The sequence below is a fragment of the Trachymyrmex septentrionalis genome, unplaced genomic scaffold (genome assembly GCF_001594115.1).
Source record: "Trachymyrmex septentrionalis isolate Tsep2-gDNA-1 unplaced genomic scaffold, Tsep1.0 scaffold79, whole genome shotgun sequence".
In the NCBI taxonomy this organism is placed as follows: Eukaryota; Metazoa; Arthropoda; class Insecta; order Hymenoptera; family Formicidae; genus Trachymyrmex; species Trachymyrmex septentrionalis.
In genome coordinates this window covers 740,989-765,663 of record NW_017305977.1, presented here as the reverse complement: position 1 = coordinate 765,663, position 24,675 = coordinate 740,989, and the positions used below count along the sequence as shown (strand labels likewise).

General features: G+C 32.9%; 1 protein-coding gene across 1 annotated transcript in view; it reads right to left on the bottom strand.

The window, feature by feature from the left end:
* LOC108754336 (transcription factor IIIB 90 kDa subunit) overlaps positions 1-11,292 on the bottom strand; it is an 80,696-nt gene extending 69,404 nt beyond the window's left edge. The window contains exons 1-5 of the mRNA XM_018496567.1: positions 11,114-11,292; positions 10,827-11,040; positions 10,660-10,744; positions 10,428-10,564; positions 9,725-9,829 (exon numbers count right to left, since the gene is read on the bottom strand). Of these exons, the coding sequence (XP_018352069.1) occupies positions 9,725-9,829; positions 10,428-10,564; positions 10,660-10,744; positions 10,827-11,040 (541 nt within the window). The 5' untranslated portion in view covers positions 11,114-11,292. The remainder of the gene's footprint in view (positions 1-9,724; positions 9,830-10,427; positions 10,565-10,659; positions 10,745-10,826; positions 11,041-11,113) is intronic.
* Positions 11,293-24,675: the final 13,383 nt, after the last annotated feature.

The window sequence follows — 24,675 nt, the reverse complement described above, 5'->3', positions numbered from 1 at the left end:
AAACTCACAAACGCTACCCATGCACTACCTCGGAGGCAAGAGCGTTGGTAGTGCAAGTTATGGCGGCAAACGCTACCGATAATGACGTCACGGATGGCGTTCGTAGCGTTGGTAAAGAATTCTTCGAACAATGTCAGCGTTCAATAGCGAACTCCCCGAACATACCCTATGTGTGCTTTCCAACAAGCGACACAGTGCGACACAGTGATCATATTACCTTTGTTTAACATTGACAAACAACAAGAATGTAATGATCCATTGCAGAAAGAATCGAGAGAGTGAAGCGGACTCACTCGGAAGCCGCCATTTTAGTGCACCGTTGAAGTGAATAGAAGATATAGTAGGAGCGTGATGGAACATACGATGCTGCACACACTAGTATTGTGTGTATGACATATATGTACATACACACACATGCACATTTGTGAAAGTGCACTATAAATGGTAAAACCAATCAGAGAAGAGGAACACTCTCCGTTCCACTCTCCCTTGATTTTCTCTGATCCATTGCGTAACACCGTGTCGCTTGTTGGAAGGCACACAATTATACTGTTGCACATGGGTTTCAATTTTCCACGCGAAGCGACTTTCACCCCTCCTTCCTTTAGAAGCGCACGACTTCTATGATTGTATTGTTTAACGTGGATTTCGACTCTCCATGCGAAACGAGATATCTCTTTCCTGCTAAGAAAAGTGCGACTTTCGCAAAGTAATGTCTATTTGTATAAAAAGTAGTGCGATCCTTGGCAGAGGGAAAGTTGAGATAGAAGTCACTTCGCGTGGAAAGTCGAAACCCATGTGCAACAGTACAATCATGATGTAAGAAGGCAAGGTGTATCATTTCCGAGAATATGCAGTAGGAGAGTGAATTTGAGACCAAAATTTTATTGGCTATTCCAATATGCCAGCGCTATTATATGCAGGACAGTGCATAAAGACTAAAATTTGATTTGATTAGTTGTTTCCATAATGTTATCGCCATTATGCGCAATGTACACCTTGTATTCTTACGTCATGAGTACAATTATAGAAGTCGTGCATCCCTAAGCAGGGGAGGAAGGTGGGATGAAAGTTGTTTCGCGTAGAAATCCATGTGCAACAGTATAATTACAGAAGGTGTGTGCTCCTGTGTCTTCTGAATAATTATCCCATTTTCCTAAAAAGTTCAGGCAAATGCTATTTGCTTAGGAAAATAACATACAACTAAGAAAATAGCATTGGAAATGTATGAAAGCCCGTTTGATCAAGCAGATAGCATTTGGCTAGTTAAAAGCTATTTTTCTGAAATAACCTACGACATATACTCAAAATCTAGTAAAACCGATACATAGAAAAAAGAATTATATTAAAATATGTTAAGTCTGAAAGATGTATTAAATATATTAAAAGCATTAATTTAATAACTGCTTTATGAAAGATTAAATTATAATTTATATTTTTTCCATCTCTTCTACATATGTAACTGAATCTATTGAGTATTAAATATTATATTATAAATAAAATGCTACAAATAATATAATTATACCTCTTTTGTTAACTGTTATAATCATGTGCTTATTTAAACAGAAATACTATTAATATTATATTAAATGCATAATATTTATGTATGTAGCCTTGGTCAAAAATATTAAACACTGTTTAATATTTTTACCTTATTAACTACTATTTAACATTTTAATTCAAAAATTGATTTATAGTATTTGTCAAATAAATTATTTTCTTTGTTTTAAGAACTCTTCAAATTTATGTATAAACCGGTAACCAATAAGTAACAATGCAAATAAAAGAATTTCAGATGAAAAAAATATAAGTGCCTAATATATTTTTGGTCAAGGCTATATATGTATAGTTATCTATCACCATCATATATTTAATTCATTAATTTCCAAATAAATAAATATGTATATTTCCTGGTCAAAAAATTAAACTTAAAAACATATTTGTAAAAATTGTCTATAAAGTACATCTCTAAATATCTTTCTACACTTCTCACAATCAAAATATGTATAAAGATAGGTTATCTTCGCGCGGACACATACTTTCATAGATTTTTATTATTATCTCATTAATTGCAAAAATCGGATAGTACAAGATTTTTTTATTACAGTTTAGTCCACTTTATTTGCACGAATGTTGTGTCAATAATCATCGAACACTCAACAGTATATAATACATACAGAATATCTCGGAAAAAGTGAACAATCTTCACAAGCCTACAGCGAGATGAAAATAATATATAAGTTTCTACATAAATTTTTGTTCTATAATACACCATTTCCCAAATATTTATCTACAAAATATAATAAGATTTGAAAAGTTTATTTTAAATAACTTATATATTGCTCTCTAAATATTGATAATTTGTAATAATTTCGAGCTATATTTTAGAAATATCTTTTTCCAAAGTTAAAATCCGGGACGTTTAGACCAAATGTCACAACGAAAATTCAAAAAGCTATAAATAACTAATTGCGAAAGATATCATCTTATCGAGATAAGATTCGAACCTGGATTCGCTCACTTTGTGCGGACGTTTTACCAATTCGACTATCTATAAGTTCATAAAAAAACGATACAAAAAACGAAATAATAGCTTTTTCTTTCTAATGGGTATAAAATTAAGTTTTGGAGAGAATGGCTCGCCTCTCTTTTTATCGTAACACTTATTCTAATGCTTCCAGATGAAAATAACGGAAAACTGAGTTGAAGGTTATTGTTCTACGTATAGTATAAATAAAGTTACAATTCTGTTATGAATATTTCGAGCGATATTTAATTTCGATAGTTTACAAGCGTCTGAGTTTGGTTAATTAAATGTCAATTGTAATAGCTCGGAAGCAACAAGTAGCTGTAGAAAGCAAGTTTATTTCCAGCTTTATGAGTCTGTAGTCTGAGTTTATTTTTAAAATTTTTCATTCACTCATTCAAGACAGTTTTCAACAAATTTCATCATTAGATATCTAGCAACACCTTAGTCTTAGTACTTCCAGATTGCACCTAATCTGTCTAAAGCAGTGGATCGTTTGACTTTTAATGAATTAGCTGATATGCATCGTATGGACTTGCTCAAAGTAATACTACCGAGGCAAGAAGAATATATACTCAGTCTTTTCCAAATATGTATTGATATGTACCGGGAAGAGAATCTTTCCAAAATGTGTAAATAGAACCTTGAGAGAATGTGATATATTAAAAAAAAAGAAAACAAGTAAAGGCAGACCTAGAGTAGATATTGTAACAGAAGAAATACTCGAACAATTTGAACGTAGCCTTCCTACTAATGTTAGAACAGTTTCGGAATAGAAAATAGAAGTATCAAAATAAACGATGTGGGACATTTTAGCAAGAAACTCAATGTATCCATATCACATGCAATGAGTTCAAAGCCTTTCTGTTATAGATTATGATCCCCGTTTGCAATTTTGTTACCCAGTGCTAAACGAGAATAAATTGAAATGGATAAAAACGAATTCATTTCGACATTTCCGAATTCACACTTTTAATTTTTCGAATCCATTTGAATCCATGAATACATCCAAATTCAAGATGATGAATAGCTCATTTTGTATTTTAATTCATTTCAATAAAAAAAAAAATATAAGAAAAGGCTCAAATAATTTATGAAATTAAATTAATAAAAATAGGGCTACGCGAGCCAAGCAAGGTCTTGATGCTATGTTATTTACAGGGTGGGCCATCTATTGGTACGTTTTTAAAAATGCGATCAAATGAGCATACATTGATATTTTTTATTAATTTTTTTTTTGTTGTGAAGCTAAAAGTATCCGCGTCAAGAATGAAAAACGATTTCGTTCATGTGGCTCCCTCTACTGGCCTTACAGTATGCCATTCATTTACAGTTGCCATACGACGAAATTCAAAAACGTACCAATAGATGGCCCACCCTTTAAAAACAAGTAGTTTATTAGCACATATATTTCGATTCCGATCAGGTTATTTTCAATGTTAAAACTATAAAATTCGAACGGAATCAACTAATCATAACAATAAAATATAAAGATAACGTAATTATAAATTATAAAACCTATTCATAAATTTCATAGCTATGACTGTCAGATGCATTCCAGATACATTGAATCGCTTTACAGTCGTCAACAGTTGTCATGTTTTAGCCGTGTATCACAGAGATCATTGAATCAAAATTATAACCAGAGATGAATAGAGCGTAGAGGTCCGGTGCCTGACTGCTAATATTATCGGACATAAATCTATTTGATTTTTATCTATGGGGTCACGTAAAGTCAACAGTTTATAGAAATGCGCTCAATAATATTGCTGACATGCGACAAAAAATAATTCATGGATTTGAAGAAATAAGAAGGGATCTAAATGTTTTCCAAAGAGTTCTTTTGACAGAAGAATAAGGACCTGCATTCGTGAATGAATTCGAACCTGAAAGTAGTCATTTCGAACATCTTATTAAACTCGATTTAAATATCTGTTTATATTTATATTAAAACACTATGAAATAATGATATGATTATTATGATTATGATTATAAAAATGAAAAATAAATTACGATTTTTTAAACATGAAAGTGGCTATAATTCCGAAACGATTTATTTCCGCATATATCTTTGTATAGCTTTTTTTCTTCTTTTTGAGTCCCGAATCACTTTTCGAAGTACTACGGGCGATTTTACGGGCACTGTGTGTGTGCGCGTACGCGTGCGTGTGTGTACACCATGTGTTTTATTTTTATTGCCCCAAATATCTAGAAAAATATGGAAGATACGGAAAAATGTTTCAGACAAAAATTGTATGGTTTCGAGAGGGACATAAGACGATACTATTAATTTGACCTTGAATATTTGTTTGAAGGTCACATAAAGATCACTTTTAATTTCTTAAATGGAATCCCCTGTTTTTCATTACATTTTCTTATAGCTTACTTCAAGAGCTTTCCAAAACACTATAATGAATATTTTTCGTGAAGTACTTTTCGAGTTATGAGGCTTGAAAGTTACAGTATGTGCTGACATTAGCATTACGCAAGGTATCAGACCGATGGCCGAAACCTTTTGAATGTTTTTCAGGATCATGTCCTGGATAATATTTGTCAACATCAAAGCCATTTGAGGTTATATCTCTTATTTTCATTTTTGCACTAAAAATTCATTTTTACGTAAATGACCTTGACAATATTATTCAGGACATGATCCTGAACCTGAACAACATTCAAGAGGTTTCAGCCATCGGTCGGATAGCTTGCGTAATGCTAATGCCGGTACATATTCTGTATATAACTTTCAAGCCTCATAACTCGAAAAGTACTTCATGAAAAAATATTTCATTATAGTGTTTTAGAAAGTTCTTGAGATAAGCTATAAAAAATATAATAAAAAATAGAGAGTTCCATTTAAGAAATTAAAAATTACCTTTATGTAACTTTCAAACAATTATTCAAGGTCAAATTAATGTAACCGTCTTATGTCCCCCTCGAAACAATATAACTTTTTTGTCCGAAACATTTTTTCGTATCTTCCATATTTTTCGAGATATTTGCCTGCGGCAATTAAAATAAAACATACGTATATACAGACTGTCTCGTAATTTCTGGCAAAGCGCTCTTGTGTAGAGCGGACTAAATTATGTCGGAAAGTTCTCTACCATTTTGTAATTTTCGCAATGGTTAACAAGATATTAATATAAAATTGAAAATAGCCAAATTCGCCCGGTTTATCGCCAAATGCAAGCGCGCAGCGAAATAAGACCGCCCAGACTCTCAGAAAGATTAGCAGCATCTCTCTGGAAGTCTGAACAGTCTTATTCTGGAATATCCTGTATACATATACAGATATATGCCTATTAAAATATGTATATACATATATAATTATTGTTAGCTGTCGCTCGCTTAATCAATGCGATAATTAAACTTGATCAAAATTAATCTCTTTGTTTTTTTTACTTTCTCTTTCTATATAGAACCCTTATGCCCCACATACCCACGTTCTTCTTCTTGCGTATCAAAACAAGTACTCGAATGTGATAAAATTGATCATGTGACTTCATTAAGATTAGTGAAAACCTCAACAGTAAGGTAATAATTTTATGAAATGAAGAAAAAAAGAATAAATATGGTGAAAATACCCCCACGACTTTTTGAATTATCCTTTTTTTCTGAGGTAACTTGCATAAAAAGACATTTACATATCAAATTTTATACTTCTATATGGAGATGTGATCAAGTTAGAACAAAAAATTTAGTTTTTTACAATTTTTCGATTTAACTTAGTAAAAAATTAAACAAAAACAATTACATCTAGATATCAATAAAGATATGTTTTATTTATTTTTTTTATGCGAATTTTGATTCTAAGAAAATAAAAATAACAACTTTTTAACATTTTTTTCACCTTGATTATCACCTTAAAAAATGATTGATGTACTACCTTAAAAAAATTGCACGTGAATCTCTGTTAAATTTCCCACAAAACATATTTTTTCAAAAAGTGGCTACATTGAAAAAAAATTAAATTTACATTTTCTCATTAATTTTTTGAAAAAATGAGAGATACAAATGGTTTTTATTTTCTAATATTTTATTTATCTATAAAATTCCATATTAAAATGTTTTGCTAATCACAAGTTGAAAATTAATGATAGCTAAATTATTTTTTAATTTTTAATAATTTCATAACATAAGGTTTTCATTTTACAAATCACTGGATTGGAAGTTATTTTGATTCAATTGATATTTATATTCATTTTGACAAACATCAGTATTTAGTCTTCATCGCTATCATCATTAATTACTAGGTATACTTCTTCTGCAGTAGATTGATTAGAATTTCGGAAGGCCTTATTATTTTTGATAGATATCAAGCATGAGATAAATAATATATCACAGCGGCAATATGAGAACAATATCCAACTGTGCGTCTACCATTAGGGCAATCATATAGTATTTGTTGAAATTTTAACTAATCTGTTTACTGCAGAAAAAGTTTAGTTCGATAATTAAGGAGATTCTCGTATTGACTTCCAAGTCAATAGATAGTTTATTCATAATAATATGTAAAATGATAATATGTAAAACGATTAAAATAATGAAATAAAAAGATTATTGACAATATCTTATGCCATTATACATAATTATTGTTAATTTTATATGTTACTAAATATTTTCAAAATGACAAAAGTTGTAAGATGCTCATTTGATGTACACGCATCGTCCATTTGACATTCTAGCTTTTTTTATTGAAGAATATAAAGGAGGATGTTAAAAAGAGACCGATTTTTTCCAATAAAGGTATAAGTAAAAGAAATAACGTTTTTTCTAGATTTTGACTTCCTAAATATGATAATTAATAAAAAGTTCGGGATAGGGAACATTTTGAAAATTGAGCATAAATATAATATATTTGAACAAATTCCAATATTCTTACTTATTTTTCAAAGTGTTCCCCAAGTGCCAACTACCAAAACTTTTTAATAATTATATCATATAAAAATTACCTTAAAGGTCGGAGAATCCATTATCTGAGGAATCAAAGGTAATTAAGTATATAATATATTACAATACAATATGAATAATAAAAAATTATTACAGTACAAATGATACTATATAGGATGTGTCAAAAGTCTGGAAACAGTCGAATATTTCGAAAGCAAAGCATTTTTGAGAAAAATGTTTCAGACAAAAGTTATAGAGTTTAAAAAGATTTATTCACTGATCAAATCCTTTTGACCTTGGATGGCGTCAAGGCCAAGTCAAGGTCACGTCGATTTTTTTAAATGGGACACCCTATTTTTCATTACATATTCTTGTAGCTTACCTCGAGAGCTTTTCAAAACATAATAAAATATTTTTTCAAAGTATTTTTCGAGTTATGAGGCTCAAAAGTTACAGTATACCATTGTAGTATACGACATTGGCGTTACTCAAGATGCTAAAACGATAACTAAAACCTCTTGAATGTTGTTCAGGGTCATGAGCTTAATAACATTTATTAAGATCAAAGGCCATTGAAGGTTGTTCTTCTAATTTTCATTTTTACATAAAAATGAATTTTCAGTGGAAAAATAAAAATAAGAGAAACAATGATCTTGATCTTGACAAATGTTATCTAGATCATGCTCTTGAATAACATTTAAGAAGTTTTTAGCCATCGGTTGGACACCTTGGGTAATGCTAATGGCGATATTATAACTTTTAATCCTCATAACACAAAAGGCGCTTAAAGAAAAAGTATTTTATTATAGTGTTTTGCTCTCGAAAAGCTCTCGAAATAAGCTACAAGAATATGTAATGAAAAATAGGGAGTTCCATTTAAAAAAATCGACGTAACTTTGACCTGGCGACGCCACCCAAGGTCAAGAGGATGTGATCAGTGGATAGATCTTTTTAAGCCCTACAACTTTTGTCTGAAACATTTTTCTCAAAAATGCTTTGCTTTCTAAATATTCAACCGTTTCTAAACTTTTGACGTACCCTGTATACACATATAATAGAATCCATTATGTATATGGTCAGTGATATAGAATATATTAAGAAGCGACAAACTCATGTATAAGTTTTATAATTCACTGAGAAAGACTCTATTAAAGGTCGAAACATTTATATATTGTATATTGTTTAGTGTATTTATCATACATTAATATAATCACTTTTACATTCAGGTTAGTGTGCAACAGCTTTAATGTGCACTGAGTGTACACCAGTTCTACCATTGAAAAACGCTATAAGTTAAAATCTGAAAATTTAAAAAAAAATCGTTTTTTTTCGATTGATCACATTTCAATATAGAAATATAAAATTTGATATGTAAGCGTCATTTTATATAAGTTATCTGAAAAAAAGAAGATCGACTCAAAAAGCCATGGGGACATTTTCACCATACTTATTTCGCTAGGGTTCTTTTTCTATACAAATTATTAATCAAATAATACATAATTAAAAATAATGTAACATTTACTTCTTTTTACAATTTAAATATTAATAACAAAATATAAAATAGTAAATAACATATAAAAAAATAACGTTACTTTATGTTTTTTTTTATACTAATGATATTTTATCAATATTATATATACAATATACAGGCTATCGCAAATCTTTTGACATACTGCTTGTGGGCAGGTAGAGTAGACTAAACAGAATCGAAGAGTCTACCATTTTGCGATTTTTGTAATTTTTCTTTTTAATTGTCCGATTAGCAGAATATCTAAAATCGATATTTTAAGATATCTGTGAGAGTTCTTTAAAAAACATCTAAGATTTTTAATAAAACATCTTTAAGATATTTCTTTAAAAACTCTGAAAAATATTTTAAAGTTATCTTAAGTGTCGATTTTATCTACTTATTCGGCATTCTTCAGAAATTAATGTTTCGTTAACTATCGCAAAAATTGTAAAATGATAGAGAATTTTTCGATTCAGTCTAGTTTGGTTTACCTGCCCATAAGCAGTGAAAAAGTTTGAGATACCCTATAATATAATACTATTTACTCAAAAGAAGTTTTTAATTCTAACTATTTTTCCACGTCAAAATCTTAAAAAACATTAATTAAACCACCAATTAAATAAAAATTGACTATTTCAAAAACTAAGCATTTCTGCAATTCTGCATTTATTAATGTGATTACATTTAATTAGTACTACATGTCTATATAAAACTTGATCAAAATCTGACTTGGAATCTACCAAAGTTGAGCCAATATATGTTATAATATTAAACTATAAAACTTGCAAATTACTTACCCATTGCCGGTATGTGGATTCGTAGAGCTGTAGTAAATCGCAGATATGTCCGTCCAAGTTCGTGAACACAAATATGAAGAACATCGCTAATGTCAATGAGCATATCTGTATATATATATACATATATATATACACGCGTGTATATATACATTCAATTGTTAAGAATTAATATCCTTTTTATACTTTTTCGTGTTCCACAAATTCCATATAAGTTTTAATAAATGATAAATTATCTGACCATGCATTAAGGACTGCCACACACAAAATTCCACAACAATGACAGTAAGATGTAAACTTAAGCCGACGAGCCAATCACGATATTGCTTTAGGTTTACATAATCTAACCAAAGTGGAAATAACAATAAACTTATACATAACCTCACAATAAAGTTGAAACTCGCCTTATAGATAAGTTTACTTCTATTACTCCATTAAGTTATTTCTATTACTCCATTAGAGTACGTAGATCTAAAGCTGTATCCTGATTGGCTCATCGACTTAAGTTCACATCTTAAGGTTACTGTTACAGAAATTTTGTCTGCAGTAGCAAATAAAGAAAATACAGTTTATATAATCGTTTAAATACTTGTTTAAAAAATGTTACAAGCTTAGAAAAAAACATAAGAATGCATTGATTTATATTAATCTTTCATATTATTGAAATACTATATATTCTGTTTTATTTATATTTTTCAAAGGATACGTTCAGTTTTTTCAATACGGCAAGTAATATATACACAAGCAGCCTGGTTGTGAGCTTGTTTCCTTCCACGAGTCAGATGATAACACAAAGCCATTTTATAGAAGTTCACTGATGTCTCAATGCAATTTTGATTTAAGCTAAAGAAAACATTTCAGATTTGTGAAAGAAATAACGTTTTAATAATAAAAAATTATTTAACTATAAATATATATTATGAAAAAAAGTTATTTACCCTAATTGCAGACAAAGATGTGTTATACCTTTCTGTGCATTTTGTAAAGTAATTTTTCTAGATTCTTTTCCATTAACATAACGAGCTATAAGCAAAAAAAATTTTATGGATGATTGCCTTTACTATTTATAAATATTTATTTTTTAAAGAACATTTAAATAACTTACATGCACCAAAATTTGTAGCAGCACCTGTGCTATCATTAGCAACAAAATGTCCAGGTACCCTTACTTTACCAGAGGATGATTCTTCAAAAGTTGTTTGACTAATAATAACTGAATCTTCTAATACAAAACCACATTCTATACAGATTGCATCTCCACGTCCAGGATCAGTTTCAATATTGGTAGATCCACAATTGCGACATTTGTTTCCCGACATCTGATACAATAATATATAAATATACAATACTTATTTTAAAAATTTGGTAATTGTTCAGTTTATAGCGCCGCACCTCAAAAATTAATGAAATTAGGCTTATTCGATGCGTTTTTGTACGAAACGAAAGAATCTGACAGAAATAAGCGTCGATCTGCCCTGCGAACCGAGATATTAATTGTTAAAGTTCACGACTATTCAGGTTAGAAAATCTGTCACGTTCACGTAATACAACGAATGCTACCGACTACGATAGTACGATCATACAATGTGAATGTGAGCGTGCGCTGCGGTCAGCTTCTTTAAGGTGCCTTTACATGGGAACATGATGGAAGCAGAGAGAAACTGCAGATGCCTTTTCATGTCGACGCTCGACCACAGACTTTTATTATAAAGGTGCTTTTTCATGGGCGTCAGTTGACGCGCGTCAAGACAATTTTATGACGTTATGTTAGTTTCAGTGTTGACGCTCAGAAGTTTAGATTTTTCAACCTTTAAGCATTGCGCATGAAAGAACTGTTTTTTTTTAAAGAAGCGAAATAGATTCATTAGATGTACTTAGTAAATTAGTCAATTATATATTATAGTAAAATTATTTATACATCTTCAATATACAATAAATGTATTGAAGAAATAAATTTAATTTCAGCAGGTTTTAATAAATACTTGTGGAATTTGCGAAACTATCGTGAATAAAGCTGAGATAGTTAATCACAATTGCGTGGCAGGGTTCCAAATATTCTTGTAGATAGTAATTCAAGATATTTTTATTCACACAAGTGTGGTAAGGGTTCTTTCAATTATAAAAGTATTGATTTTATAAAAAAAATTCTTAATTTTAAGATTAGAATTATATATTAAATAAAATTACTTCGATAGAATTTCTTAATTTTATAATCAATTTAATTTGTGCTTAATTCGACGTATTTTATCTTTGACAACCAATATTATAGACAGATATTTAGTATCCTTATGGGTTCACCGTTGTCGTCGATCGTAGCTGTAACTAGTTATGGAAGATTTCTCTGATGAAAATAAAACATAAAGCGAGTCAATAAAACGTTAATTGGAGTGTAAAGGAAATGTAAGGAGGGACTAACATAAACGTAAATGAAACTTGTAAGAAGCGAAAATTGGAATATAGAACGTAAAAGAAGTGTTAAGTAAACGTTAAAGAAACATAAATAAAAGTATAGATAAGTTCTTCGGCAAGCACGAGCAGAATGTTAGTTGAATGTAAACGCAGCATGATTAGACAGTTTAGAGAACATAAATGGAGCATCGTTGAGTTCTTAGACGAACATGAATGAAATGTAATCGAGGCCCTTGGTAAGCAAATGATATTTTAAAATATATTTTATTTATTCAGTAAATATCTAAAAAAAAGTGCTATGCTTTCTTCTTGAAGCTCTAGAGGCTCACTTCAAAAAATTATTAGAACACAATTGAAAAAGCTTTCAATGCGTCTTTTATTCTGGTCTGTGCGGGATTTTAAATTCGAGAAGTTAGTTCTTACTAAGTCGCTTTGGTGGCGGTGCTGGGTACTATTCAACGACGCATTTACGTTCGCTATACAGCTCAATGACGCTCCGTTTTAAAATAAATTTTTTTTATCTCTATATTCTGGAAGCAGACAAAGCAAATTTGAATACTCCGTGTATTTTTTTTGCCGAAAAAGCTTTTGTTTAGAAAGCGTAGACGAAATATCAATGAATGATATGTTTAGGAAGTGTATCAGTACGCTCCATGCATTCTTTGCTGAGTGTTGAGGAGTGTATGAGAAACATTAATGAAAAAAAAATTTTTAACGCGTGGGAAATGTGATAGATGTGTTTCAGGTATACTTTACGGAGCGTTTGGGAAGAGTTCGTGGAGCGTGTATGAATATTCAAAACCATTAAAGCCCAGTTGTTCCATGTTTTGGTAAATTTTACCTGTCGAGTAAGTAGCAAGATTATCCAATTACATGCGTGGATTGCCAGATTTACTTAACAGATAAAATTTACCCAAAGGTAGAACAACCGGTCCTAAAAGTCAATGCAAAGTTAATGAAGTGTTTAAGAAGCGCTAAAATTCTTAGTTTACATTTCTTTGACGCTTTGACAAGCTTCTAGCAAATGAGAATGGATTGATATGAATTGAAATGGATTCAAATTTTTAAAAATATTGGTTCACGAATGTTAAAATGAATGCTTTTCAATCCTAAATGCATTTTTATTTATTTATAGGAATTGCATGGAGCACATTTCTATGCCTTTCAATCTAAAAATAATATTAGCTTTTTCTGTGCACAAACACACAATTGTGAATACTGTTCAATTCAAAATTTTGAATAGGAAATGCAGTTTTTCAATCCAACTGCATCCAATTGAATCTAATTAAATCTAATTAAATCCAAAAAAAGTATTTAAAATACGCATTCGGATAGAAAAAAATTTCAATTCATTTTAATCCATTCTCATTTACTGCTATGTTTTCTATCATTTAGACATATTTTGTATTGATAATGATCTGATCATGATCGAAATGTTTATTACCCGGCATGTTATTAAAGTTTATAATAATTTATTGATAAGACTTCTTGTTAGCAGAGCGTGGTTGGATGGGTTGAGCCAGTAATTAAGTAGAAACTTATAATTGAACGTAATTTATTGAAAAGTAAATTTTATAATCCGCGAGCGTGCTCTCCTTTCATTTCGGAATTCAAGCTGAGACTGTGAGAGAGATCACTTAAACGGATATCGGTTAATTACGATGAGTGTCGAAGTTTTCCGAGCCGCGCTTGAGTCGAGTACAGTACAGTCACGCATAAAAGTATTGGTCTGTACACTCGAGTACAGAAAAGCGCTGAACTCAAATACTTGTATTCTCAATATTTATTAAGATATTTTTACTTACCCAGCAAACGAAAATGGTTTGAAACAGATTAAAATGGATTCAGATTTTTAGAAATATGGATTCATGAATATTAAAATAAATCCTTTTCAATCCTAAATGCATTTTTATTTATTTATAGGGATTGCATAAAGCAAATATCTATGCCTTTTCAATCCCGAATGCATTTTTACTCATTTATAGAAATTGCTTACAGCATATCTCAGTGCCTTTCAATCTAAAAATAATATTAGCATTTTTTGTGTGTGCATCGTAAATACTATTCAATTCAGAATAGGAAGTACAGTTTTTTAATTCAGTTAAATTCAAAAATAATATCAGCAATTTCTGTGCAACGTGAATACTGCTCAATTCAATATTCTGCATATAAAATGCAGTTTTTCAATCTAATTGTATAAAAAAAATTTTTATTTAAAAATGGACCATAAATGCTACTTAAATTATTAAAAATTATAAGTAGGAAATTTTTCGTTTAAATCCAACTAAGTTCAAAAAAATTGTAATGTAAAAATAATTAAACTATGTTCTTTTGTTTCTCTTTGATTAGAAATAAAATTCGTGTGACATTGGCTAAGCGAGATTAGATCATCCGACACTTACCCAATGTTTGTCTCATAGTAATGTAAATTGTTTATATTTTATAATATTATATCTGTTAAATGATAATATTTAACTTGAAATACGGAGCGCCTTATCGGTCCGAGTGTTAAGATGTTGAATTACTATATAATATACATTTATTTAAATTGAATTAATTTTCAGAAATAAATTGCGAGCCGATGAAATTATCGGATTCACACAATTAATCTGAAACAAATAATCCCCCCAAAATTTCCCAAATTTTAAAAAACTGTAATAAACTTATTGCAAAAAATATTGCCTCGGCCTGGAGTCGAACCCGGATCTCTTGCATTCCGTGCGAGCGTCCTAAACCTTTAGACTTAGAACGCTTCGTATTTCAAGTTTTAATATAAACGGTCTCGTTTCCGATCATATTGTTTATAAACGCTCGCCTATACATGCATAACTCTCTATACATATCGATTATTGCGAAGAGTATTGCTAAGGTCTCGGTAGTCCAATCATATTGATAATATTTTTATTATATCTATATAATTTCGTGCACTGGTTTAGCTGGTTGTTGTGAATTGAAGTAGAGAATGAATAACATATTTACTAATTGAAGAAGTGGTGTAGCGGGTAACGTAGAAGACTCATAATCCAAAGGTCTCAGGTTCGAATCCCACTAGGTGCGTTTTTTAATACTAATTTGAAGTAGTTAATTTCAAGTATAATTATTATAAATGTCTCTTAGAAATAAAATTTTGTAATCCTTAAATAAGAATGCTTTTTTTTCGAATATTAAACTAGTGTCAGCTCGGATCCATTTCAATCCATTCAATCCATTTTAATCCATTCTCGTTTGCTGGGTATCTACCAATTTGTTTATACATAAAATTTCTGGCTTGTAATCCTTTTTCTTTTAACTTGTTTTTTTAAATTATTGGGCCATTATACTATTATATAATTTTAATATTTATTGAACAGATATGTCGCAGTTGTACATCCCTTAACATTATCGAGGTTTGTGGATTATGGATGTAACAATTCCCGCATATGTAGAGATGCATGCGAGACGTGATACAGTTTCAGGATGAGTGACTGAAAGCATCATAAAAATTAATTTTCTAATTTAGGTGAAAACATTTTTTTTAATTATAATTTTGTCATATGTACATTTTAGAAAATATGGTGTACCAGTTTATAATACTTATTTTAGTAATAAACTGTATTAATTAATTTTATAGCTAATTGACAATTTAAATCTATTTGAATTCATCTGAATCCATAAAAAATAAATCTATTTGAATCTATAAAAAAAAATTTTTATGCTTATCCCTTTACTTTCCTATTTTTCTGATTAAACCCTCTGCCTTCGCTTCTTTACCTACTTTATTTCTTTTCGCTTTATCCGCTTTTCTCTGGAAATTGTATCTACTTCTAATGTTATATACTCTCGTTCAATAAATACGTTATCTCTATATCACAGCCTTATCATCGCCTATTATTATCGCCTATTTATATCTTACTTACTCATTAATTCACCTTATTTACTTTTCTTTTCTATACATATCATCACTCTACCTATTTCCTCTGTCGTCTTTTGACTCCTTCCTCATCTCTCTTCTTTTTTTTGCTTCTTCCCTCTGTTTCCATAATTACCTTATTGTTTCCCCTTTCATCTCATCTAAATCCTCATCATGCAGTCTCTTTAGGATTTTTTCCTTATCTTTTCCTGATTTAATAAACCTTTCTCTTATTTCCGAACATTCCTCTACATAGTGCTTTAAATTATCTTTTCCACTATAAAATATACACTTTTTCCTATGCTCTTCTATCTAATACGTAGGCTGCTGGAAAAGTTTCTGCAAACAATATGAAAAAAAACATGTAAAATTCGGTAAATGGCTTTATTGTTTTTTGAAGTATTCGTCTTTAAGATCGATACATTTTTGCATACGCTCGAACCAATTTTCGAAGCATTTTTTCCACTCTAAGGCTGTAACCTCAGAAATCAGTGTACGAAATGTTTCAACAGCTGCTTCAAGCGACTCAAATCGCTCACCACGCATCTTATTTTTAATGTTTGGGAACAAAAAGAAGTCATTAGGTGATAAATCAGGTGAATACGGACAATGAGTCATCAATTCGACATTATTACTGGATAAAAAATCAATGGTTTGACGTGCTGTGTGACAGCTGGCGTTGTCATGATGAAGGATGATGCGATGATTTCGGTTTGTTCTACGCAATTCATTTATGCCTTTTGGTAAACAAATTGTTGTATACCAATCAGTATTTACAGTCCTTCGATCTTCTAAAGCCACGGTTGTTACATGTCCGGTATAACCGAAGAAACAAGCAATCATTTGCTTTACAGCACTGCGTGAACAAAAAACTTTTGTTGATTTCGGTTCATTTTGAAATACCCAAACAATGGATTGTTGTTTACTTTCGGGCTCATACGAATAGATCCATGTTTCGTCCTCAGTAACGATGTTGTAGACCAAATTTGACCGACCTCGGTTGAATTTCTTGAGCATTTCTTTGCTCCATTTAACACGAACCTATTTTTGAGCTTCGGTCAAATTGTGTGGAATCCAACGACTGTAAAATTTCCGTACGCTCAAGTGATCATGCAAAATCGTATGTATTGCTTTTATGTCAATGCCTAAGGATGCCTGAATCTCGCGGTATATTATATGCCGGTCTCGCTCAATTATTTCACGCACAGCATCAATATTAGTGGCAACAACAGACGTGGATGGACGACCTTCACGGAATTCATCACTAAGAAAGGTACGTCCACGCTAGAATTCGGCAAACCAATTATAAACAATCCTATTGATGGTGCTTCATCTCCAAAAGTCAAATGAAGTCGATCGATGCATTGTTTCGGAGTTAGATTACATTTGTAATCGTAAAAAATCATTGCCCGAAAATTTTCAACGAAATTTCCATTTTCTTGCAAAATAACTTCTTTTAAAATACTGTGCAAAACTAGTTGGCTTGGGTACAAACTGTCAATTGAATTAAAAACATCTAATTTTACGGATATGATAGTAGCAGAACGTTGGCGTCACTGGAAGTACTAGATTGCAAAAACTTTTCCAACAGCCTACGTACTATTTACGTAGTATATTTACTACCTTCCTCCAAGTTCCCACATCTTAATTTGAACAAGGCTCTCACGTCTTTTCCTCTTTTTCCTTCCCTTAAATTTTTTTTCCTCAAATACTCCGGAACCCTACCGTTTACCTCTATTTCTTTATATCTCTCGTGATACCTTGTCTTATGAATTTTATAATCCTCCTGTCTTTGCACCTCTCTTTTCCTGTTTATTAATTGATCCTCAAAACTTTTCTCCCCATATATCACTTCTTTTGCTTCTATACTCCATCCATTCCTATTGTAATATCTCATCCTTTCCTGTCCATATTGTTACGTCCAAGCTCCGCGTGTATGCGGAGCTGAAGGAGTGAACGTAACAAGAAACCGAATTGTTAGACCGATTTGGTTGTGTCCAGGCTCCGGACCGCAAGGGAGCCGTGGGGCCCGACGCAAATCGGGAGGCACTTCGCTTCATCCTGAGGCTCCTAACGAGCCGCAGGACGAAACGGAAACCTCTGCTCGTGCTGCGCTAAACGGATACACAAGTCGGTGCGCACTTTTAAGTTAAAGGGCCCAGACTGGGTCAGTGTGGGAGGGTGCACTTTAACGCCAGCTGCGCCAGTACGGCCGTATGCCCTGACTTTCGATCATGGAACTTAATCCAAGTGACCGGGGAGAGGGCGAAGTGCAATCACGGGAGAACTTAAAAATACGAGGAGAGGTTGTATTCGAATAAAGACTACTGGGAAGTTAATTTAATGGTATAATGTAAAAAGAAAACAATATTGATCATACATTTTTGAATAAAAATAAAAAGGAAAATAAATACAATAAGAATAATACAATTTTGATAATTACGTGTACATGTGTAAGTGTGTGTGTGCGCGTGTGTGCATGCGTGCGTGCGTGCGTGTGTGTGTAGGGTCTCAGAATGCGGATGTTTTTTTGGATAGAAAAAATTTGAGAGAAGGAGGGGAAAATTAATACTGCATCATAGAATCATGGGGTTGGAGAGAGAAAGGCTCTAGGGAGATAAGAGATGGTATAGGGATCGAAAACAGGCCATCGGATCCTGCGATCTTCACAATTACCTGATCTTCGTTGGAGGGGATAAAATAGGTCATGTATTCTAATAACAGCTGGGCATGAAAAAGGAGAGGAAGGTGCCCAGCGGAAGAGTAACCATTGGATTGGATGTATGGGGTTAAAGGGGTATCGGAAGCGGGAAATTGAGTAATCGGGGGTGGTGATGGTGGATGCGGGGGAAAATCTGCGGGGAAAACCGGAGACGGATTGGAGATAGAGGAGTAAGAAATTTCAAGGGGTGGGGAGAATGTTGTAAGGGAAAACTGTACGGGCGGAATCTGTTCCCGGATTGATGATTGAATTATAGGTTGATCTCGCGGATTTATCGCATTGTTAACCCAGACACGGGCAGCGAGTCGGCGCGATCGGCTGGTTTCCGTTAAGCGGCGGCGACGAGGGGCGAACGAACGCGCTGCACTAAAATTTGTATCTTTAAAGTGAGATCCCAAAAAGAAGAGAAAAAAAGAAGGGAAAGAAGGAGAGGGACCACCCAATGTAATGTAATGAAATTGAAAAATTACTGCTGAGATAGCGATATGTAGGATGGCTCAAAAACGCGGAGAAGGTGGTGTCGGTCGTAATATGCTGTGGCTCAGTTTCGTCGGATTCCCCCGATCAAGAAACGCCGTAGATTTTGAGATGCATTGAGAATGCCGTCGATTCAAATAGACGCACTGACTCTACTGGTGAGAGAGAGGGCTTCGAAAATCGGGTGGAACTTTTTGAATATCGCGACTTCTTGAAACTAGAGGAAAATCGCGCGACAAGTGTAGCTTGAGTAAACTTGGAGAAAAATCAGCGACGAGGGCTGCGGAAAAGCGATTTTTATACTAATCGCCCCAGATTACTTCATCCATTCCTATTGTAATACCTCATCCTTTCATTACTCAAATTTGAATTGGTGGAATAGATTTCGTTAGCTGGTAGTAGGATTTTCCTTTGCTCTTGGATTGGTCACGATTTTGGGGGAGGAAAGGATGTTGATAGGAATCTGTAGTATGGGAAAGTGTCCTCCAAAATTTTATGATCTTAAGATTTATGGGAAAACGCATGTCTCGTGCGTCAAGAAGGTGCGCATGCATTGTCGCTACGAGACCATCTAGAATCTACTGAACGTCACGTGCCGTTTCTTAGATTTTTGTAATTACGGATTCACGAGAATCGTCCGCGACTTGACCGTTAATCTTGGCGCCGGTCTTACGCTTTCCATACGTATTTATTATTGATTTAGTTTATCTCGGAGCGACATTCACGAAGAGATACCGGATTCCTTAGTTTAGTTTTTAGTGTAGAAAAAAAAGAAAGGAAGATAAAATTTTAGTATTTCGAGATAGTAATTCCAGATCTCTAGAAAGAAAAGAGTCGTGCGAGTCCGCCGAACGTAACAATATACATACCCTCATCCATTCCTCTTTTTTTCTTCCCAACTCGAGTTTGTCAAATTTTCAATCCTTCCTGATTTTATTTTATGCTCAAATCTCCTTACTCTTATTTCCCATTCTATTCTGAGTTTATCGATAAGAAGCTCCTTCATAATTAAATACTTTGGGGTGCAGAAATCCAAACTAAACAGTCATCTTATATAATTCATCATAACCTTTTCCAATTCCTCTTTCTTCTCCCATCTCCATATTTCTACTCCATAAGCGATAACACTTTGCACCAAATATTTAAATAAGATCCATCTCCTCCTGAAATTGTTCCTGCATATCCTCTCGCCTAAACCCTATATCTTTCTTGCCGCCAGCTTACCCTTTCTACTTAAGTCTTTAATGTGATCTTTACAGTTACCCCATCTATTTAAAGTAAAGCCCAGATAATTAAATTTTTGCACTTCTTTTATACCCCATTTTCATTTTCTCTCTTCCTCTCCTGTTACATACTAATACCTGTTTTATCTGCCCAGCGAATGAGAATGGATTGAAATGGATTTAAATGGATTCAGATTTTCAGAAATACGGATTCATGAATGTTAAAATGAATTCTTTTCAATTCTGAATGCATTTTTATTCATTTATAGAAATTTTATAAAGCAAATGTCTATGCCTTTTCAATCCTAAATGCATTTTTATTCATTTATAAAAATTGCATAGAGCATCCCTATGCTTTTTAATTCAAAAATAATATTAGCATTTTCTGTGTATCGTGAATACTACTTAATTCAGAATTGTGAATAGGAAGTACAATTTTTTAATTTAGTTAAATTAAAAAATAATATCAGCAATTTCTGTGCAACGTGAATACTGCTTAATTCAATATTCTGAATATGAAATGCAGTTTTTCAATCTAATTGAATAAAAAAAGTTTTTATTTAAAAATGGACGATAAATGCTACTTAAATTATTTAAAATTATAAATAAGAAATTTTTCGTTTCAATCCAACTAAATTCAAAAAAGTTATAACAAAAAATAATTGAGCTATGTTCTTTTGTTTCTCTTTGATTAAAAGTAAAATGAATGATCGATGTGAACTTGCAAAACAAGTTGAATAAACAGCCCGAATATTAGATTAATCACAGCGCGCGATATCGGCCAAGTGAGATTAGATTATCCGACTCTTACCCAATGTTGTCTCATATTTAGTAATGTAAATTGTTTATACTTTATTATATTTGTTAAATAATAGTATTTTTATTATATCTGTATAATTTCGTTATTAGTTTAGGTGGTTGTAATTGAAGCAGAGAGAATGAATAACACATTTACCAATTAAACAAGTGATGTAGTGGTTAATGTAGAAGATTCATAATCCAGAGATCCCAGGTTCAAATTCCACTAAGATGCGTTTTTTAATAACAATTTGAAGTAGTTAATTCCAGGTATAATTATTATAAATGTTTTAGGAATGAAATTTGTAACCCTTAAATATGAATTTTTTTTTTCGAATATTAAACTAGTCAGATTGAATTCAATCTATTCAATCCATTTTCATATAAGTTTAAAGTACGCATTAAAAAAATTTTAATCTATTTTAATCCATTCTCGTTTGTTGGATGTATAGAGTTCTAATTTCTTTTTTTCTAAAAATCTTTTAATACTTCCTATCATATCCTGCAGAGCTTCCCTATTTTTTGCCAATAGAACTATATCATCCGCATACGCAAAATTTCAAATCCTTTGTTTATTTATACCTATTCCTTCGATACCTCTGCTTCTAAATTTTTCGTCTAAATCCGCGATGTACAAATTGAAAAGGAGTCATCACACATCCCTGCCTCACGTCCCTCTTCGTTACAAAACTTTCAATATTTCCTAGCTTCGTTCTAATCGTTACCTCTGTTTCCTTATAGGTTTTCTCAGTTCTTCTAACTAAACCCTCACTTATTCCTTTCTTCCTCAAGCAGTTCCATAATTTACCTCGTCAAAGGCAGGCTTTAAATCTGCAGACATCATGAAAACTTTCCCATTTTCTCCTTTTTTGCTTTCTTCCCTCTATATGATATGCATTATTACGAAGATATTATAGATCGTCGACCTTTCTTTTCTAAAACCTGCTTGAGTTTCTGGGATCATTCTTTTTTCCTCTGCCTCTTTCTCTAGTCTATTTTTCAGCACCTGCATATAATTCGTACGCTGTGCATAGCAATGATATCCTATAATTTGTTGCCTTTTTTTGGTCACCCCTCTTATATATAGGTATTACTATGCTTTTCTTCCAATCTTCCGGAATTTGCCTTTTCTCCATACCATTATCATTAAAGCTACCAGCTTCGTCCATAGCCTTTTCTTTGTATATTTCCACGCTTCTGTCGGTATCCCGTCGATGCCAGCAGCTTTCCTAAGTTTCCTTTTTTAGTGCCTTCTTTATCTCCTTTTCCTTCAGTTCTTCCTCTTCTAGTTCTGTACTTTTATCGTCCACTTCCGTTTCTTCTCTTTCAGCCTCCTTGCTACCCAGCAAATCCTTAAAATGATTTTTCCATTGCTCTTTATTTATACTATTTTCATGCCTCTTTCTGTCTCTCTTCTTATTAATATATTTCCATATGTCCACCTCTCTTTTGAAGCTTCTTAATCCCTCCTCCTCTTCTTCACTTTTTTCTCTTTGCTTCTTTTTCAGTAATTTCTTAAATCTCCTTTTCTCTTGCAAATAGTCTTCCCTTCCTATTTTTCCTTTCCTCCATCTCCAGTACAACTTTTTTACTTCCTTCTTACTTTTGGTACAACTCCTGTCTCACCAGTCCTTGTGCCATAGCTCTTTATTCTTCCTTTTTACCTTCTTCTTTACCAATGCACCTGTTACGCCCAAGCTCCGCATGTATAAAGCTGAGGAGGTGAACGCAATAGGAACCGAATTATTAAACCGATTTGGTCATGTCCAGGCTCCGGATCGCAAGGGAGTAGTGGGGAAGGACCGACGCAAATCGGGAGGCACTTCGCTTCGTCCTGAGGCTCCTAACAAGCCGGGAGTCGAATGGAGGATAAAGTGGAAACTTCAACTCGTGCTCTGCTAAACGGACACATGAGTTGGACATACTTTTAATTTAAAGGGTCCTGGGTCAGTGTGCTGGGAGGGCGCACTTTAACGCTAGATGTGCCAGTACGTCGGTATACCCTGGTTTTCGGTCATGGAATTCAATCCAAATGATCGGAGAGAAGGTGAAGTGCACAACCACGGGAGAGCTAATGAATACAAGGAGAGGTTTTATTAAATTGACAAATAAGGGTTTAATTTAATAATACTATAATAAAAGCAATATTTGGTGATACATTTTTTTAAACATAGAAGTACAATTTTTGTTTTTCTATTCTGAAATATATGATCGCACGCATGTGTGTGTGTGTGTGTGTGTGTGTGTGTGTGTGTGTGTGTGTGTGTATGTGTGTAAAGTATCGTGTGGCAGAAGGGAGAAGTTACGAAGAGGATAGCGAGGGAATAAAAAGAGAAAGAGGTTTTGGTGAGTAGATTTGAGAGGGTTTGACCTGATTTCCTCGGATAGTTTTAACGGGGCGGACACGAACGACCGGTCGAACAATTATCGTGAGGCGACGGCGACAGATTGAAATTATAACGTGAACCGACTGCAATGTTTTTATTTTCTTGTACATGGAAGGTCAAAAAGGGAGAAAGAAAGAAAGAAAGAATAAAAATAAAATTTAAAAAATAAATAATAAAAAGAGACAAAATGAAATATTGAAATAAATTACCGAAAGAAAAAATGAGGAAGGGAGCCAGAGAATAAAGATATACCGATTTACTATTGAGATGCTTATCATTGGAGGTTCTCCGGCCAGGATGTGCAAGGCTAGTGATATTTCTTTGACTCTACTGGAGAAAAAGGGATTCGAGAATCGGATGAAGCCTTTTTTAAAGGTCCCGACAACTACAGCTTCCCAAAACTCAAAGAAAAATCCTCCTGAGGGACCGCGGTTTTTATACTAATCGCCCCCAATTACTTAGATTCGGATTGGTGGAATAGATTTCGTTAACTAGTAGTAGAATTTTTCTTTGCTCTCGAACTGATCAAGATTTTGGGGGAGGAAAGGATGTTGACCGTTGTCTGTAGTGTGGAAGTGTTCTCCTAAATTTTACGATCTTAAAATTTATGAGAAAGCGCACGTGCAGTGCGTCAAGAAAACGCACGTGCATCGTCGCCACGAGACCACCCAGAATCTACCCCTAAACGTCACATGCCTTTTCTTAGATTTTGTGATCACGGACTCGTTCGCGACTTGACCGTTAAAAAGTATCTTGGCGCCGGTTTTACGCTTCCAATGACATACGAGGTCTGGCTATTAAATAACGAGACTGCTTATGAAAAAAAGTTTTATTTTAAAAATTATTCTACAATTGAATGCTCCCCTTCAATGTACTCCCCTCCCCTCGCCACACACCGTTCCATTCGTTTTTTCCATTGGTCAAAGCAATGCTGGAAGTCTTCTTTTGTAAGAGCATTTAGGAGCTCCGCCGATTTTCGCTTCACCTTTTCCATCGACTCGAACCGGGTTCCTTTTAAGGCAGACTTGATCTTCGGAAACAGGAAAAAG